Source organism: Barbus barbus (assembly GCF_936440315.1).
Source record: "Barbus barbus genome assembly, chromosome: 27".
Taxonomy (NCBI): Eukaryota; Metazoa; Chordata; class Actinopteri; order Cypriniformes; family Cyprinidae; genus Barbus; species Barbus barbus.
This window is the reverse complement of record NC_136755.1, coordinates 409,167-429,830: the sequence shown is the minus strand read 5'-3', so window position 1 is coordinate 429,830 and position 20,664 is coordinate 409,167. Positions and strand designations below refer to the sequence as shown.

The 20,664-nt window shown below is 41.6% G+C and overlaps 2 protein-coding genes across 4 annotated transcripts; one reads left to right on the top strand and one right to left on the bottom strand.

Moving 5' to 3' along the window:
* Positions 1–4,260: 4,260 nt before the first annotated feature.
* Positions 4,261–9,613, bottom strand: LOC306847259 (uncharacterized protein). The gene is made up of 7 exons (XM_079381107.1): positions 9,549–9,613; positions 9,344–9,391; positions 9,118–9,195; positions 8,949–9,026; positions 8,105–8,165; positions 7,096–8,004; positions 4,261–6,988 (listed from the first exon to the last, which is right to left on the bottom strand). Exons 1-6 carry the CDS (start codon positions 9,597–9,599, stop codon positions 7,991–7,993), a joined length of 330 nt encoding a protein of 109 aa, XP_079237233.1. The 5' UTR covers positions 9,600–9,613; the 3' UTR covers positions 4,261–6,988; positions 7,096–7,990.
* A 6,364-nt stretch (positions 9,614–15,977) lies between these two features.
* On the top strand, positions 15,978–20,504 carry LOC306847668 (nucleoside diphosphate kinase B). 3 transcript variants are annotated; one of them, XM_079381757.1, is made up of 5 exons: positions 15,978–16,019; positions 18,248–18,380; positions 19,092–19,193; positions 19,274–19,386; positions 20,252–20,504. In XM_079381757.1, exons 2-5 carry the CDS (start codon positions 18,252–18,254, stop codon positions 20,367–20,369), a joined length of 462 nt encoding a protein of 153 aa, XP_079237883.1. In that variant the 5' UTR covers positions 15,978–16,019; positions 18,248–18,251; the 3' UTR covers positions 20,370–20,504. The 3 variants fall into 3 exon arrangements, with proteins under 3 accessions (XP_079237883.1, XP_079237882.1, XP_079237884.1); XM_079381756.1 differs by lacking the exon at positions 15,978–16,019 and adding an exon at positions 16,096–16,780; XM_079381758.1 differs by lacking the exon at positions 15,978–16,019 and adding an exon at positions 16,127–16,229.
* The last annotated feature ends 160 nt before the right edge of the window (positions 20,505–20,664 follow it).

Below are 20,664 nucleotides of genomic sequence, written 5' to 3'. Positions count from 1 at the left end.
TGCATCAACACACATTTACCATTGATAACTTAAGATCCGACAAGGATTGGGACAAAACTGAATGCTTATAAAGAAACAGGAAACAAAGGAGCAAACTAGATAATTAATCAAACACAGGTGACAAGACTAAATGATGATTACTAATTAACTAAATAAGAACAGGAACTACCAAATAAGGTCAAAACAGAACTGAAAGGAAAACCGACATGTGACAGGTAGATTGTAGGACCCCAGGAAGAATAGCTTTTAGCTTATGCTGAAGCTAATGGGTATCCAAATAAAACAAACAAACAAACAAAGCATTACAATAGTCTAACCTTGAGGGCATAAACGCATGAATTAGCATTTCTGCATTTGACGTTGAGAGCATAGGTCGCAATTTAGATATGTTTTTGAGATAGAAAAATGCAGTTTTACAGATGCTAGAAACATGGCTTTCAAATGAAAGATTGCTATCAAACAGCACACCTAGGTTCCTAACTGATGAAGAAGAATAGACAGAGCAGCCGTCAAGTGTTAGATAGTGATCTAGGTTATTACATGTGGGGTTTTTTGGTCCGATAATTAACACCTCTTTTTTTTCAGAATTTAGCAGTAAGAAGTTACTCGTCATCCAGTTTTTTATATTGACTATGCATTTCGTCGAACTGATGGCGTTCAGATAAGTACGATTTGAACCATGCTAATGCACTTCCACTAATGCCAACAAAGTGTTCTAGTCTATTTAAAAGAATGTTGTGGTCGATAGTGTCGAACGCAGCACTAAGATCCAGTAGCACTAATAAAGAGATACAACCACGATCAGATGATAGAAGCAGGTCATTTGTAACTCCAATGAGAGCAGTCTCAGTACTATGATACGGTCTAAATCCTGACTGGAAATCCTCACAAATACTATTTTTCTCTAAGAAGGAATATAATTGTGAGGATACTACCTTTTCTAGTATCTTTGACAGAAAAGGGAGATTTGAGATAGGTCTGTAATTAACTAGATCTTTGGGGTCAAGTTGTGGTTTTTTTAACGAGAGGCTTAATAACAGCCAAGTTGAAGGTTTTGGGGACATATCCTATTGACATTGACAAATTATTAATAGCCAAAAGAGGATCTATGACTTCTGGAAGCAGCTCTTTTAGTAGTTTAGATGGAATAGGGTCTAACATACATGTTGTTGGTTTAGATAATTTAACAAGTTTATACAATTTTTCCTCTTCTATAGTAGAGAATGAGTGAAATTGTTCCTCAAGGGATCTGAACTGTAGCTGACGGCTGCATGATTGCAATTTTATCTCTGATAGTATCGATCTTGGAAGTAAAGTAGTTCATAAAGTCATTACTGCTGTGCTCTTGGGGAATGCCAACACCTGTTGATGCTTTATTTTTTGTTAATTTCTTGACTGTATTGAATAAATACCGGGGGTTGTGTTTGTTTTCTTCTAGAAGAGATGAAAAGTAATCAGATCTAGCAGTTTTTAATGCTTTTCTGTAGGATAGGGTACTTCCCCGCCAAGCTATACAAAATACTTCTAGTTTTGTTTTCCTCCAGCTGCGCTCCATTTTCCGGGCTGTTCTCTTTAGGGTGACTGTTTTCTTTGATCTACCTTAAGCGTAAAGGAGCAACTGTATCTAAAGTGCTAGAAAAGAGAGAGTTCATAGTTTCTGTTACATCATCAAGTTTTTCTGCTCTGTTGGATATGCTGAGGAATTGAGATAAATCAGCAGCGTGTCAGCCGTGCCAGAAGTATGCGCTTTTTCCATTCAATTCAAAGCGTAAACAAGCGTACAAGACGTATCCTTGTGGCGCGGCTGACACACAAGAGCGTACACTGCTTGCGTCCAGCAGTTATTCTCCAAAATGGCACTACGCTGAAGCAGAGGAGACGAATTGTTGAATAAAATCGTTGTTTTGTTTTCTTTGTGCAGAAAAATTGTTCTCGTCGCTTCATTAAATTCAGATTGAACCACTCATGGCAGATGGACTATTCTAATGATGCTTTTCATACTTTTATGGACCTTGACTGTCCCATTGACTGCATAGAAAATTGTACTGTCACAAGCCTCCCGGTTTTCATCCAAAATATCTTAAATTGTGTTCCGAAGACAAACTAAGCTTTTACGGGTTTGGAACGACATGGGGGTAAGTGATTAATGACAAAATTTTAATTTTTGGGGGGAATATCTCTTTAAATAAAATAATGATATGGACATTTTATTGGCCAAGAATTATGCAGAGATCTCTAAGGCTGCATCCGAAATGGCATACTTCCCTACTGTATAGTAGGCAAAAAGTCATAGGCGAGCGAATGAGTATGTTTGTATCCTCAGTATTCATAAAAGAGTAGGCGAAAATTGCACTAATTCTCGCAAGATTCGGACATACATATACTTAATATGCATTCTAATATGCCTACTTACCAACTATAGAGTAGGAAAAAAGAGTTTGTGAAGAAAGAAGCATGTTCAAAAACTGCAGTATTCATAAAAGAGTAGGCAAGAAATCCCTGGATGTCCTACTGCTTACATTTATATTTATGCATTTAGCAGACGCTTTTCTCCAAACTGACGTACATTGCATTCAAGTTACAGTTTATACATTTTTATCAGCTCTTGCTTTCCCTGGGAATCGAACCTATAATCTTAGCGTTGCTAGTGCAATGCTCTACTATTTGAGCGACAGGAAAGCTGTTTGCTTCATCCCAGATTCTGAAGTGTTCATCGATGGACACATTTCAGTCCCAGAAGCCCACGGGAGAGGATACATCATCATTGAACGTGACGGAGAACAGCGACGAGGATGTTTATATTACAAACCAAAACACGGTTCCTTCTGTCAAAATTGTATTTGTTGAGGCACTATATAGTAAACTATTGATTTGCTTAAGGTGTATAGATGTTAAATATTATAGTATATTTGTGATTTTGCTATATAAAAAAATAAAGTTTTATGTATAGCGAACATGGGAGCTCCAGTAAGCACACGTACATGTCCAAAGTACATTTACATAAACCATATACATCTTAAAGACGATTACTAAATGTCTATTTAATATGTGACAGGAAAATCTTTGATAAGTATTGCTGATGAGCATGAACAGACTTCTGAGTGAGTGATGGATGTGTGCTATTATGTAGAATTCACTGTTGTCAACACTGCTTTAGATGAATGTAAGTAATGCAAATAAACAAATCTACATAGAGTAACTAAACATAAGTTATCTATTTCATTAGTTCATTAGTATTGTTGATAAACTGAGGAGAAATTGCATTGGATAAAAAGCCAGTTAATACATCAGCAACTACCTCAACATTTAAATGTAGTACTGAGCACATAAATCACTGAATCTTGTCTGGATATTACAGGGACAGATGAGACACGTGTTTATCAGGTGAAGAGTGTCTGATGAAGGAATGCTGCCATCAAAGGCTTTGAGTGAGTACACTACAAACATCAATAAAACCTATTTTAAATCTTAAGTTGTAGTTTATTTTATTTGTTGTATTTTCAAACAGAGCTATTACAGCACTTTTCTGATTCTTGTTTCCTGTGCATTTGCTGCAGAGATTTAGTGGTGGAGCAGGACCTGCAATGGTGACAGCAGCATTTGTGGGGGAAAAAAATGGAAAACAAAAATATAAAGTAAGATCATTTTGTTACTTCTTATACAGGGATCAAATTATATTGTGCTGTTAAAATTACAGATTTTGTATTATATTTGTGCATCTTTGTAGGATCTAAAATTTCCTTTGTGTGTGCAGTGAGGATGGAGAGTCCACAGCAGCATCCTAGAAATGGTCCAGTGACATGAATGAGACCCTCCATCACTGCACTTGACCTTACTGTCTCATCTGGACCGGATGCTGCTGTGGTCTCTTCATCATCAGTGACCCCAGAGCTAGCAAGAGCATCTAGAAAAAGTCTAAAAGTCACTGAGGATGTGATTTTTTTTTCTGCTGGTTTCTGTTCATACAACATCAGTCAATAGAGCCTGACTTTCAAAAGCTTCAAAAGCATCATCAAATAATGTCATGAAGCTTCTGAAAGTGAGGCTTCATTGATTGATGTTGCATGAACAGACCAAAATCACCTTCTGTGTTCAGAAAAAAAATAAAACAGACACAAGGAATGGACAGTGTGGAGGCGAGTAAATAATGACTGAACTCATATGTTTGGGTGAACTAACCCTTTTAATACCCAAACAGAAATTGTATGAAATGTATGTGTAACGAGGTTCAATCGGACGAAGGACGAGGAAGTCAGGGGTGGCAAGTACAGCTTTTTATTACTCAGAAAAATAACCAACAAGGAACAAAATAAAGGGCTGTCAGGCTCTCTATCTACACAGATTTCCAGCAAGACACACAAACAAGGCTCGGTCTCTGCTGGTGTTCAGTCTCTCTCTCTCTCATCTCCCAGGTCTACGGGGCGCTTTTCTCTCATCTCTCCCCAATCGCTGGAATTAGATACAGGTGTTAGTCATTATTCACTTGACCTTCTTTTTACCGCTTTGTCTCCGCACCCATTCTCCCGCTGCAGCCTTCGCATTCCCACACCCCCCTCACCACATACCCCCACCGCCCAACTCAGGCCGGGGAGCCATCTGGCCTGCAGCAAACCATTTCTAGAGAGGAAGTCAGCTAAAGCTATCTGCACCCCCGGCCTGTGGACCACCTTGAACTTAAAAGGCTGTAAAGCTAGATACCAGCCGGTGATCCGCGCGTTGGTATCCTTCATACGGTGGAGCCATTGGAGGGGCGCGTGGTCTGAACAGAGGGTGAATTCCATCCCAGGAGGTAATAATGGAGGGTGAGGACAGCCCACCGAATGGCCAAACACTCCTAGTCAATGGTGCTGTATCTGGTCTCTCTCTTTGAGAGCTTCCGACTCAGATACAGCACCGGCCGCTCCTCTCCTCCGACCACCTGGGACAGGACTGCACCCAGCCCCCCATCCGACACGTCCGTCTGCAACAAAAAAGCAAGAGCAGCCCGCCGCACAGGGCAACCTTTAACTTGGTTAGGGCCTGTTGGCACAACTCGGTCCACTGGACCGGATCTGGGGCTTCCTTTTTAGTGAGATCAGTCAACGGACTGGTGAGCTCCGAGTAATTAGGAATAAACCTTCTATAATATCCCACCAGTCCCAAGAACTGTCTCACCTCCTTTTTGGTCTTGGGACTTGGGCAGGCCGCAATCTCCGCTGTTTTATCAATTTGGGGACGCACCTGCCCATGTCCCAAGTGAAAGCCCAGATAACATACCTCCACACGCCCAATTACACACTTCCGCGAGTTCGCCATGAGTCCAGCCACCCTTAGGGACCTCAGGACAGCGCGCAGATGTTCCATATGCCGCTGCCAATCATTACTGTGTAATAATGATGTCCATGAGATGCTGAAAGGTGGCGAGAGCCCCGAACAAGCCGAACAGAAGCATAATAAATTGGTGTAATCCGAACGGCGTTGTGAAGATTGTCTTTTCCTTGGATAATGGTGATAAGGGGATCTGCCAGTACCCTTTTGTTAAATCCAGTGTCAAATAAAAGCGAGCCGAATCTAACCGATCAAGCAGCTCGTCAACTCGGGGCATCGGATAAGTGTTGAATTTCGTCACGGCATTCACCTTCCTGTAATCAACACAGAAACGGACCAAGCCGTCCGTTTTAGGCTCTAAAACTATCGGGCTCGCCCAGTCGCTATGCGATTCTTCTATAACCGCCAACTCTAGCATGTCCTTTAATTCATCCTGAAACACTTTTTTCTTGTGTTATGGTAAACGATAGGGATGGTTACGTGCCACTTCCCCGCTGATTGTTTTGATATGGTGCTGTATGAGGTCCGTGCAACCGGGCAGGGGTAAAAACACATCAGCAAAATCTGCTTGCAACTTGACTAAATCAGTGAGCTGCAGCGGCGAGAGGTGATCTCCCCGGGGACCAGAACAAGCGCATTGGTTTTGACAGCTGCTTCTGGTCCGAGATCTTCCTCTGCCGAAACGGCCGTTGCTAACTCAACCGTTGTCACCTCATTCCAGTGTTTTAAGAGATTGAGATGATAAATTTGACATGAATCACCCCTGTCCATTCGCTTTACCTCATAATCAAGATCCCCAACTCGCCGTGTAACCACAAAAGGTCCTTGCCACTTCGCGAGTAATTTCAAACTAGATGTTGGAAGTAATACAAGCACTTTATCTCCCGGTGTAAATTGACGCTCTCGCGTACCCCTGTAGTGCAGCCGACTTTGTCTGTCCTGAGTGAGCAGTGTTGGGGAAAGTTACTTTTAAAAGTAATGCATTACAATATTGCGTTACTCCCTTACGTTACTTAGTTACTTTTTATGGAAAGTATTGTGTTACGTTAGCAGAGGAGAACTGGCCCCCCGACTGAACCTGGTTTCTCCCAAGGTTTTTTTCTCCATTCCGTCACCGATGGAGTTATGGTTCCTTGCTGCTGTCGCCTCTGGCTTGCTTAGTTGGGGACACTTATTTTCCAGCGATATTGTATACATGATTGCACAGATACTATTTAAACTGAACTGAGCTGAACGATGACATCATTGAATTCAATAATGAAATGCCTTTAACTGAAAATTGAGAGTTTAATCTTGTCATTTTACATTGACACTATTTTCCTATTCTGATATTGGAAAGTTGCTCTGACACAATCTGTATTGTTAAAAGGGCTATATAAAAAAGGTGACTTGACTTGACGTTACTTTTGCGTTACTTTCACGTTACTTTTTAAATACGAGCAGAACAAAGTGAATCTGACCATGCAGAGCACAGCTAACACGAGACCTACCTCAGGAAAAAGGACATCCATGATGAACTTGATCTCATCACTGTGAGTGTGTGTGGGTGTGCTGTCCAGAATTGAAGACAGGTGAGAGTAAATTAGATCAATTTGCTCCTGATCGTCAATGTACACTGGCACAGGCACCACTTTGAAAAAGTGTCAAGCCACTTTGATTTCTTTTGGCCTCTGATGATGGACTGTGTAGACAAAATTGAGAATGACATTAAAAACATTGCCATATATGTCTCTGCAAGTATATAATTAGACAAGCTATTGGTTTGAAATACACTCTTGATGCACATACTTGAATGTGGTAATCTGTTCCTTCTTTTGCCACAATGAAGTCCACCAGTGCCTGGCTGGATGAGATTCGGTTACTCTTGGCAACAACATGTTGTGGCAAGTCATGGGTTAGCCTTGGAAAACCCTGTAGAGTGGTCGTGCTGTCCCTTCACACAGGCATCCTGCCTCCTTGGTCCAGTGGGCAAACCTTTTCCTGTGCCTTTTTAAAAGAAAGAGGGGAAAAAAGAAAAATAAATCTAATTTGTTGGCCCCCAATATGACTCGTTACTGACAATGAACAGACTGCACTAATAAATTTAAATATTTTAATTGCATTTCAATTTTCTGAATATAGTTTATCAAGAATAGAAATGGGGGTATTGTCATGTTGAACTTTTCCTGAGGTGATCATGAAAAACAATGACATGGCATAAATGATGACTTAAGACTAGGCTGATGGTTTATTGCATTTTTGGTCAGTGCTGAAGTGCCTCAGTTTGGTCAGTTATTTCTGTTGGCAAGGAAGGAACTTGACAAATGAAACACCACACTGAGATGTGCAGAACCTACTACACACACACCCCTCTGTCTCAAACCGCTCAAATAGACGTAGACACCACCACTCCCTGATTGCAGGTATGTCAAGCTAACAGAAAATGAAATGTTAACTAGATTAGTATTCAAGTTTTATTGTTAGAATCCAATGACCAGCAATAAAACTTTTTCCTTTTTTTTTTTTACAATTTCATAGCAATCTTCAAAGAAGAAAAAAAAAATCTCACCTGAGAGAAGTTGAATGGAATGTCTAACACGGTGTTGAGGGCATACTGAAAAACAGTAAAGATTCATTTCCAGGAAAAAAATACAAAATAAATAAAACTTACCATTTTCTTACCATGAGCATGAAGACACCACAATCATTGCCGTTGGTCTGTTGAGGAAGGACCCAGGATATAAAGATAGGTATTTGAAATAAAAGCAGAAATAATTAATACACAGGGCCGAAAAATATGTAATTGTAGTTTTGTCACCCCAATATCCAATCCTGTGGCTTCTGTCCACTGTCCGGGGTCGAGACGCTGTGCAATACTCCTAGGATTAGGGTAAACAACACAAATTAACAAAGAGCCATGGGGAGTCCTATGTTACTATGGGGAGACGCTTATGCAACAGCATAACAGCATATGGCCATAAATTAAACCAGCATTTTTCCTCCTCTGCTCACACCCATTTCAGTCTACTTTCTCCCATAGAAAATGGACCTCCTCATCCACAAAGACCCAAGATTTTGCTTTGCTGGTTTAATTTATCAAGACCAAACTTTTACTTATTAAACAAATTGTCATACATGACATCCACTAACTCTTAATTAAAAGTCAAAATGCAATGGCATGTCTACATTATATGCCATGGGAACGTGGCAACTGTATTCAATATTATAACCACATACTCTCAACTAAACAAATAGACCACTGGAACAATGCAACCGCATGTGAACATTATATGCCATAGGAACGTGGCAATTATTTCTTAGCTGTGGACCTAAAGAGGTCTCTGTACTGGTCATCTCCAAAACCAGACTCATGATTACTATTAAGGGAATCTAGTAGGAGGATCTCTCTTAAGAGTGGCTTCAGTACCTATAGGGATACATAAGCAATGGTTGTGGCCAGGGAGTACAGACAGTGTTAGGACAATACATTTCATGTTTGCATTACCTTTGCCTCGTGACACTGGGCTAAATACAACCCACTGTAAAACCAGCATAAAAAGAACAATCCCTCCAAACCACAAAGTTGTCAAAGCTGTATAAATGTGATACACATAAATTGTTCTTATGAGCTAAACCATGGCCAAAAAAAAAAAAACACTTACACACAACAGATAATGATCTGGGCCGGTGGCTTGTGTCCATGCAGGGAACACAAGGGCATCCTTCATGTCAGCATTTTCCTAAAAAACATACCAGCAAAGAACACACATTTTATTTTAGTTCTGACTTAAGGTTGATGTCAAATACTATGATTTATTGTTCCATACTCACTGGAAAATAGGCTAGGGGATCTTTACCGCTTTTCCAGGTGGCAACGATATACATGTCGGCAATGTATATGTCTTTGCCCTGTGAAAGCAAAAGGAATTGATTCAGACTACCACTTGGCATTCATATTATATGAAATGAAGAATCTCTCTAAGAAAGTAGAAGAAAAGTTTCTAGAAAGTAGAAACGACAAATAGCTGATATAAAATCATGTGAAAAAGATTAATACATGTGCTCGAGCCTCTTCGTAGATGAGTCTCATGCAGGCATTTTCAATCTGGAAAAAAAATAAAAAGATTAAATTAAAACAGCTAATACTCAAAGGTCCAAGTTCTTTCATAGAAAAAAAAAAAGGCTAAAACAGAGCATACATTGCACCTACTGATTATTTTTTTTTAGTGCATCAAAACCTACATACAAATGTTACTACTTACATCATTTCCCTTCTCAAACCTAAAGTCCAAAAATCTGCTCTTGTGAGGCATGTTGCTCCCTCCTTCACAATAACCTCATCGGCCAGCCGCCCCGTGTCCAGGATGTATCCAAGCTGCAAAGGACAAAAGGAGGAAAGGGCTCTCTAATTAAAATCCTTCCGATTTAGTTTAGACAGGCAACATGTACTGATAAAATGGATGTTACAATACAGGCTACTGTGGACAGTACGTTTTAGCACTGATGGTGAATACATGAACAACTACCAATTTGTTTTGTACAGGATTATGGGGCTTCTTCCAAGGTTCAGCTGAATCCTCATCTGCATTCTCCACAATCATATGCTCATCCTCTTCCTCCATGGTCACATCTGCAGAGGTTAATATGGGAATAAAATGAAACAATCTGTCACAGATAATGAATTGCAATGGAAAATGTTATAGTTAGTAACAATTAGTTAATACTTCGTAAAAACAAAAGTTAATAGTTAGTGCTATTGCTTGATCCATACCCATGCCTGTTACAGGGGCAACAGAGTCTGGCCATAGTAGCACATCCACTATTGGGTATGTGCTTGAAAATGAAGGCAGACACAGGTGCTCAGGAAGAGCTGCAGGGATGGTCTTGTTGTTCATGATGTACTGAATCATAGATTCAAGCTCTTTTGTCGGGGGGTACAGTAGGCCTACTGTACGTCGTCTACAGTTTCATGAACTGGACTGGTCTGTTCTGTGCTTTGGACTGTCCGGAACAGCTGATGCTCAGTCTGGAAAAGGTGCCATTTTGCTATGTATTTATGGAGGCAGGATCTTCTTGATCTGGCACAAGGACAATGCCAGGTGTTCTGCTTTACATCATATGTGACCATTATTTTTCCAAGTTGGGCATAATACGAAGCATGTGGCTTATAGACTGAAACGCACCTCTTAAAAGATGGCGTTGTAGCCTTTGTTGCTACAGACAAGGGCTTGCTGTCTAGGGTGGCCAGGACAGTAGTTTGTCTTTGTAGGCAGTCTGTCTTTCTTTCCTTGACAAACCATTTTAACCCAACCATATCTGTCAGGGTACTTTCTGACAGAGTAGGAGCATCAGAAAAGCATCCACAATAGTCTAGTGACCGGAGGTGATAGCATCTGTAGTGGCTTAGTCCACTCCTCCTGGCTAAGTCAATGTCCACTTGACAGGATGGCAACTCACACCTGACATTCTGCTCTGCTCCCCAGACTTTGTAAACAACATGGACTGGAACACTTGAAGAAAGAAAATGTTACTGGACAGCATAGACACCATTAGCTCGGTCTATGCAGTCAGAATAAAGGTGATGGCTTGCTGTAATGTCGTCCCTATATTTTGTGTGTTTCCTCTCCAGATGTTTTCTTAAATTTTTGTTTTGAATGGTAATGTGGCAATGAGGGCATTTTATCTTAATAGCTGCACTGTACCGTAGCTGCACGGCGGACCTACTGGTGGTCAAGGGTGGCACATCAGGAATGGTGGTTGATGTAGTGGCGGTCAAGGGTGGCACATCAGAAATGGTTGTTGATGTAGTGGCGGTCAAGGGTGGCACATCAGGAATGGTTGTTGATGTAGTGGCGGTCAAGGGTGGCACATCAGAAATGGTTGTTGATGTAGTGGCGGTCAAGGGTGGCACATCAGGAATGGTGGCTGATGTAGTGGCGGTCAAGGGTGGCACATCAGAAATGGTTGTTGATGTAGTGGCGGTCAAGGGTGGCACATCAGAAATGGTTGTTGATGTAGTGGCGGTCAAGGGTGGCACATCAGAAATGGTTGTTGATGTAGTGGCGGTCAAGGGTGGCACATCAGAAATGGTTGTTGATGTAGTGGCGGTCAAGGGTGGCACATCAGGAATGGTTGTTGATGTAGTGGTGGTCAAGGGTGGCACATCAGGAATGGTTGTTGATGTAGTGGCGGTCAAGGGTGGCACATCAGGAATGGTTGTTGATGTAGTGGCGGTCAAGGGTGGCACATCAGGAATGGTGGTTGATGTAGTGGCGGTCAAGGGTGGCACATCAGAAATGGTTGTTGATGTAGTGGCGGTCAAGGGTGGCACATCAGAAATGGTTGTTGATGTAGTGGCGGTCAAGGGTGGCACATCAGGAATGGTTGTTGATGTAGTGGTGGTCAAGGGTGGCACATCAGGAATGGTTGTTGATGTAGTGGTGGTCAAGGGTGGCACATCAGGAATGGTTGTTGATGTAGTGGCGGTCAAGGGTGGCACATCAGGAATGGTTGTTGATGTAGTGGCGGTCAAGGGTGGCACATCAGGAATGGTGGTTGATGTAGTGGCGGTCAAGGGTGGCACATCAGAAATGGTTGTTGATGTAGTGGCGGTCAAGGGTGGCACATCAGGAATGGTTGTTGATGTAGTGGTGGTCAAGGGTGGCACATCAGGAATGGTTGTTGATGTAGTGGTGGTCAAGGGTGGCACATCAGGAATGGTGGTTGATGTAGTGGTGGTCAAGGGTGGCACATCAGGAATGGTGGTTGATGTAGTGGCGGTCAAGGGTGGCACATCAGAAATGGTTGTTGATGTAGTGGCGGTCAAGGGTGGCACATCAGGAATGGTTGTTGATGTAGTGGTGGTCAAGGGTGGCACATCAGGAATGGTTGTTGATGTAGTGGTGGTCAAGGGTGGCACATCAGGAATGGTGGTTGATGTAGTGGTGGTCAAGGGTGGCACATCAGGAATGGTTGTTGATGTAGTGGTGGTCAAGGGTGGCACATCAGGAATGGTGGTTGATGTAGTGGCGGTCAAGGGTGGCACATCAGGAATGGTTGTTGATGTAGTGGTGGTCAAGGGTGGCACATCAGGAATGGTTGTTGATGTAGTGGTGGTCAAGGGTGGCACATCAGGAATGGTTGTTGATGTAGTGGCGGTCAAGGGTGGCACATCAGGAATGGTTGTTGATGTAGTGGCGGTCAAGGGTGGCACATCAGGAATGGTGGTTGATGTAGTGGCGGTCAAGGGTGGCACATCAGAAATGGTTGTTGATGTAGTGGCGGTCAAGGGTGGCACATCAGGAATGGTTGTTGATGTAGTGGTGGTCAAGGGTGGCACATCAGGAATGGTGGTTGATGTAGTGGTGGTCAAGGGTGGCACATCAGGAATGGTTGTTGATGTAGTGGTGGTCAAGGGTGGCACATCAGGAATGGTGGTTGATGTAGTGGTGGTCAAGGGTGGCACATCAGGAATGGTTGTTGATGTAGTGGTGGTCAAGGGTGGCACATCAGGAATGGTTGTTGATGTAGTGGTGGTCAAGGGTGGCACATCAGGAATGGTGGTTGATGTAGTGGTGGTCAAGGGTGCACTGCGGATCTTACATCCTTTGAGGTGGACCACAAAGTTGTCACGTCTGAATAAAATTGAAGAACAATATAGACAATGGTAGTTTAGATTTGTCCTACAATTCAGACCACACCGGTGTATTGTATAATCTGAAAAAAATAAAAAACAAACCTGTCCTGGAGGACCCCCTAGCCCTGCACATTTTCAGTGCGTTCCAAATGGGATATCACCCTCCGAAAGGCACTTCGGAGTGAAAACAATCATGGACGCCATATTGAAGTGTCATTCCGAACCGAAGTGCTCAAAATTAGCCACTACAAAGGGCTCTTCAGAATGAAGGATTTCGAAGGGTACAACTGATGGACACTTCCGGCCCCCATCATCCTTTGCGCTGATTCTTTGCATGATGACGGCGCCTCTGTATAATGACGCAGAAGGGCACTTCAAGAAACAGTTGTTTAGATAAGGGAGACATACAAAATGTGCAGGCCTAGGGGTCCTCCAGGTCAGGTTTGGGAACCACTGTTTTAGAAAAAAGGTAACAATACCCATCCCATTGCATTTGTAAACTATTTGTAAAACTCATATGCAACATGCCCTGACAATGTTGACAGTGTTTTGTTTCAGAAATACCAAAACACATCAATCATGCATTTAACATCAATATCCATAATATTTTCAGAAAAAATAAAAAAGTCTTGATTTTTATCAGGGCTGTTGCACAACAGCTCATTCCTGGGCCATGGGAAGAACAGTCAGGCTTGGATGTTGAGGTAATATTAATTTACAGTACAATGAAAATATACAAGAACAACATGTATAAGGTTGACAATCATTGTAAAAAAAAAAAGTCAAGTCGCAAATGATGTTACCTTTATGGTCGACTGCCCTCGAAAAGTGAAGCTGAAGATGACCCTGTACTTTACTTTTCTTTGAGGGTTTGTAAAAGGTAGTAGAACAGAAAGGACAGTGGTACAGGGAACAGCAGGAGGTGCATTTGTTAAGTGTTGGTAATTCACCACCTCTCTGTATTGATGGAATTTCTACACCTAAAGAGATAAAACAATTTACATTAGATGGAAAGAGAAAGAGTAGATGGGTGTTTATAGTTTATACAAGTTGAGAGATTTACATTTCCTTAAGTAGATAAAATGCTAGAGAAACCACACACCTTTGTGAGGTGCAAGTTAAAGAGAACATGAAGAAAGACTGCTCACTCACTTAAGTATTTTTATTATTTCCAACATTTCAGCAGGCAAGCAAGCAGCCTTTGTCAAGATACAGCTTACTATAAAATGGAGAGCACCACAAATAGAATCAACAAATACATATTGGGGAAGTCGTGGCCTAATGGTTAGAGAGTCGGACTCGTAATCCAAAGGTTGCGGGTTCGAGTCTCGGGCCGGCAGGGATTGTAGGTGGAGGGAGTGAATGTCCAGCGCTCTCTCCACCCTCAATACCACGACTGAGGTGCCCTTGAGCAAGGCACCGAACCCCCAACTGCTCCCCGGGCGCCGCAGCATAAATGCTGCCCACTGCTCCGGGTGTGTGTTCACGGTGTGTGTGTGTTCACGGTGTGTGTGTGTGTGTGTGCATTTGTTCACTACTCACTGCTGTGTGTGTGCACTTGGATGGGTTAAACGCAGAGCACCAATTTCGAGTATGGGTCACCATACTTGACAATACGTCACGACTTTATATACCTCCTCCTATTGGACACTTCAGGAACAACAGGGCCGTAAAACTGCTACATCTGGATATAAAACTCAAAACTGAAGGAAAATTAATATTCAAAGACACTTAACATCTCTCAATAACTGACTATTTTAAGTTAAATAAAATATGATTCTCAACTGTGTAGAGAGCTCAGTTGAACCATACTCACTTTGGCAGAGTGACATTAACCAGTCCGGTTGAAACGATTTCCACTGACTTCCCCCAGAACTTATTCTTCCACTAACTGGCTAGTTCACTAATAATAATAATAATAATAATAATAATAATTTGTTACATTTATATAGTGCTTTTCTGGGTACTCAAAGCGCTTTACATGTAGATCCCTTAAGCTGGGAACCTCCTCAATCACCACCACTAGCTACCTGATGCTGACTTCAGGAAATTCTTAAATATAAAGTCCAAATATTTTTATTCAACCAACATTTATGGAAAAACAAAGGATTTGATGTTCAGAACAGAGTAACTACAGTAATTGCCCGTTGCCCCCTGGGGGCATTTCACCATTTATAACTGACTATGTTTAAGAAAAACAGTTCTGAAAATGGTATTTTTATGTACAGGCCCTACTGTTCTCATGTCATATATAACTGCGATGTTCTACAAAACAAGCTTTAAACACTTCTCTCTGTACATCACCAGCAGAGAGCCCAGAGGTCTACACATAATATAGTTTATTACTTATTATTTATTCTAAAAACCACATAACCATGGTAATGATGCCCATGGTTTTACTTCTTCTCCTGTCAGTTAATCTCTGGATTATAACCGAGAACTTCTTTCTTTTTAGATATTTAGTTCTTATGAATTTTAATTGAAGTAAAATGTTAATTCAATAAGACCATGATTAAAGATTAATATCAGTGTCTTATATAAATTGGGTGTTCATTATTTACAAATAATAAAGTTCTTGAAGGGAGATTCACCCAAAAATGAATTATCATAATTTACTCAACATCATGTCATTCCAAATCTGTATCAATTTATTTATTTTTTCTTCTGTGGAATATAATTTGAGAAATTGAAGAATTTTTTGTCCATATAGTAGAAATCAAGGGTCACCAAAATGGTTTGGTAACTTTCTACAAAATGTTCTTTTGTGTTGAACAGAATAAAGTAGTTTGGAATGACATGAGGGACAGGAAATGATGACAGAATTCATTAGCAGTAACTTTCCAGCAAATCAATGCTTTACTGTCAAGTCACTTTCTATATGTTTTTTGTTTCGCCCACTCTGCCCTAAATTAAAATAGTGATTTATAATCTATAATCCAGATGAATGAGGTTGTTGGTGTTGAATCTGTAGATTCAGGAGAGACTGTAATGCGTGCGTCATTAGCCCCGCCCCCGCCGCCGCTTTATATGAGCGCTGCCGCGAAGCTCCGCCCCTCCGCTCGTCCAGACTCCAGAGACGCTCCAGCTCATCGGTCAGGTGTGTGTGAGAGACACTGTCTGTCTGTGTCTGTGTCTGTGTCTGTGTCTGTGTGTGTGTGTGTGTGTGTGTGTGTGTGTGTGTGTGTGTGTGTGTGTGAGAGAGAGAGACACGGTCTATGTGTGTGTGTGTGTGTGTGTAAGCGTCTGTTTAGTTGACGCAAGCTCGCGCTCGTCAGACTAATGTAGCACTTTCTCTTTGAAGTCTACTGTAAGTTACACTATCTGAATGGTCGAACAGCCTTTGTTTTAACAAGCGAACACTTGTTCACACACACACACACACACACACACACACACACACATCCGGTGTATGCGTCGAGAAGGACGCGCGTCAGCAGCATGCGGCGAATATGGCTGCCGCGGCTCGTGTTTGACTTGATCTCCGTGTGAAGTGTGTTTTAAGCTCGTGTTGTGGTGAATGCAGGAGCAAACGAGCGCTTTCTACAATAACGTTACACCGGGCCACAACATCTACATACCGGCGACTTCCGTCGGGCTCGCGCTGCAGGCTGACATCACCGCTAAGAATAAATTAAATCTATCTATTTGCTTTATTAACGTCTACACCTACCCCTTAACACAATGCAAATATAGTAATTGTTGTACAGTGTCAAATCTCGCTATATTGATGTACGCCTTCTAGCCCTAACCATCTTTGACCGAGCGAGTGTTTCCGGTCACGTGACAGGACAGTGACGTCAAACAGCAGGCGTAAGCACACGTGACGTCATCTCTTCTCATGTCTTTAAATGAGCAGCTGTAAGTAATAAAGCACAGTGTGTTTTGGGCTCGTTTATGATCAAAAGTCCCTGGTTATGCATAATTATTGCTTACACAACCCGTTAGAGACCGAGAACACTGTTTAACACGTTCTGGGTGGGTTTTATTAGTATCAGCTCAGTCTTTTTATTGCCTTTCTTACCTGATCTCATCAGTATAATACAGTATTGATTGATCTCATCAGTATAATCCAGTATTGATTGATCTCATCGGTATAATCCAGTATTGATTGATCTCATCGGTATAATCCAGTATTGATTGATCTCATCGGTATAATCCAGTACTGATTGATCTCATCGGTATAATCCAGTACTGATTGATCTCATCGGTATAATCCAGTATTGATTGATCTCATCGGTATAATCCAGTACTGATTGATCTCATCGGTATAATCCAGTATTGATTGATCTCATCGGTATAATCCAGTATTGATTGATCTCATCGGTATAATCCAGTATTGATTGATCTCATCGGTATAATCCAGTATTGATTGATCTCATCGGTATAATCCAGTATTGATTGATCTCATCGGTATAATCCAGTATTGATTGATCTCATCGGTATAATCCAGTATTGATTGATCTCATCGGTATAATCCAGTATTGATTGATCTCATCGGTATAATCCAGTAATCCAGTACTGATTGATCTCATCGGTATAATCCAGTACTGATTGATCTCATCGGTATAATCCAGTACTGATTGATCTCATCGGTATAATCCAGTACTGATTGATCTCATCGGTATAATCCAGTATTGATTGATCTCATCGGTATAATCCAGTACTGATTGATCTCATCGGTATAATCCAGTATTGATTGATCTCATCGGTATAATCCAGTACTGATTGATCTCATCGGTATAATCCAGTATTGATTGATCTCATCGGTATAATCCAGTACTGATTGATCTCATCGGTATAATCCAGTACTGATTGATCTCATCGGTATAATCCAGTACTGATTGATCTCATCGGTATAATCCAGTATTGATTGATCTCTGCCTCGTGTGCTGAAATATGACAACACAAAGTTCAGGGCACTTGTAAATATTAAAGCATGGCTTCTGTAACCCTGTTTTGCGGTTGAATGTGCCGTAGCATGTTTAAGGAAAATGATATCATATTTGTGCAGGTCTCAGTCTTCTTGTACTCTTCAGAAAGCCTGTGTTTGTGTGCATGAGCAGTGACCTCATCTTGAAGATTAATAGTGGTTTAATCTATTGATGACCGTTTTCTGAGTAGTTATTAATCTCCAATGCCGTCAACTCAAATTTCAACTGAACTTTTTTTTTTTTGTGGCCATGTAAATATTGATTATCTAAGGCAGTGAGATCGGTCTTTAGTAGGTTTCTGTGATGACTGCACCTGTAGAACCCTTGTGTTTGGCCCCCCGTGGCTTCACAGACCGCTCATTTCTCATGAAAGCATTGTTTGTGTGTCTCTCAGAACTATGGCTGCCAAAACCGAGCGCACCTTCATTGCCATCAAGCCGGACGGCGTCCAGAGAGGCCTGATCGGAGACATCATCAAGCGCTTCGAGCAGAAGGGCTTCAGGCTCGTGGCCTTGAAGTTTCTCCAGGTGCGTTGACCTCTGACCTGGAAGATTACTGCGTCGCTTTATATTCCGCTTGATCTCCTTCTGCATCAGCCCTGCGTTTAAAGCTGTTAAAGATTGTGAATAATGTGCATAACAATTGCTGCATTGTAATTTAGATTTTATTTACTAAAGTGAATTGGTAAACTGAAACGATTAAAAATATAATTAACTTGTCATCTTTTCAAAAATCTCTTAAAGTTTTAGATGTCGTCATTAAATGCCTATTATAGTGTTAAAGAACCTTGGCATTGTAAACACAAGTTACAGAGTACACTAATTTTCTTTAATTAAAATAAAAGTGCAGGTCAGTTTGAGCAGTTGTTCTCCAGTGAGAAGAACACGTGGTTTATGTCCGTTTCAAAGTTCATGGAATTGAATATTAGGTAATCAAAGACTTCTCTGCCATACTTCAGCTTGTATCTTTGTGAAACACATTAATAAACCTCATGTTGTGTAAAGCAGAAGATCCTGACTGGACCGGAGATCTCGCTGTAGTGCTCGTTTAGTGACCGGCTGCTTTGCTGAAGCAGGTCATCCGTGTCTGTTGCAGGGTTTTGGTGTAAGCAGTGAAAGTGGAGTATGGAGGGCAGGGAGCAAGCAGTTTTATTGCGTTACTTGAGTACTCTTCCGGGGGGTGGTGAGTTCTGCTGGAGTGGTGCAGGGGGTTAACTGTTTGCCGTGGTTTGATGACAGGCGCCTGAGGACCTGCTGAAGCAGCATTACATCGACCTGAAGGACCGGCCGTTCTACCCAGGGCTGGTGAAGTACATGGGCTCCGGGCCGGTGGCTGCGATGGTAAGAGCTGTTCTCCGCTGAGCTGAACACTGAAGCCTGCGCCTTGAGTCTCTTACAGACAGAAGTGCTCTCTCTCGTAGGTGTGGGAGGGTCTGAATGTTGTGAAGACGGGAAGAGTGATGCTGGGAGAGACCAACCCTGCGGACTCCAAACCCGGCACCATCAGGGGCGACTTCTGCATTGAAGTGGGCAGGTGAGTCTGAGCCTGCTTGAGTGAGCTAACCAGGTAGTGTTCGGTTTCGCTTGCACCAACCCTGTGGGATGGGTTCATCGCCATAATACCGGTTTTTGAAAAAAACAAATCTCCCATTTGTCTGTTTCTCATTCCGATCATTGACCGGTCTCGGGGATGGGGAGATGATGAAAATGACTAAAGTCTTACCAAAATTAAATTTGAGACAAAAATGACATGAACTTGTCAATGAAAATGTGAACATATGACTAGAAGAAAACTAACACTGCTAGATTATGATGCATCAGTGTTGTTGGAAAAGGACCGCTGTGTGAGGAGAAGCTGAACAGATGAACTCTAGTAAACTCCAGAAGTTCTGTGAGAATCAGATTAATCCTAGAGAAGCTACATAAACGTCTGCACAAAAGGATGCAGATGGCTTCAGCGGAGTTTGGTGATATAAGCAGAGGGTTTCTCCCGCTGTGGATGAGCTCTTCCCATAGCAGCACACTGAAATAGACAAGTAAAGCAAAAAGAATTCACACCTTCCTGATCTCATTATAATGCTTTGTATGAGGCAGACTGGCACTGCACGTCCTGCACTTAACTGTGTTTCATGATCAAAGTCATTCCAGGATCACTTTCAGATCCAGTTGCACTTTATTTCGCCGGTCTGGGCAACACACTGTCTAACGCTAACAAATCAGACCTCCGATATCACCTAAAATGGCACAACCAATCAGAATTTTTATTCTATTTTTCAGAGTAATCATCGCTTTCATGATCGATCGTTTGTGTACTCGTGGTACCTCCGTTAGGCCTCCAGTGTGATCTATGAAGATGAGAGAAGGCAATAGCCAGATAACTGACTTTTCTTTTTCTCCAGGAACATCATCCATGGCAGTGACTCTGTGGACAGTGCAAATAAAGAGATCAGCTTGTGGTTCAAGCCTGAGGAGCTGGTGTCTTACAAGAGCTGTGCACAAGACTGGATCTATGAGTGAACTGCAGACTAACTGCCAAACACTGAATCGATGCCTTTCTTCCCAGACCAGTTGTCAGTAATGGACCCGGGTTTCTTTGTTATCCCGTCTTTTCTGAAGCACTTGTTCAAATAAATCGGTCTCATTTGTTTGTTATTTTTACATTCTTCACTTTATTCCCGACTTAAATGCAATAAAACTAAAAATAAAAGAATGACAATATAAAATACCTAACTTCATAATACTATTATTGTTAGAAATTGCAACAATATAAAATAGAAATACATTTAAAATTAAAGCAATAAATAAACTGTTA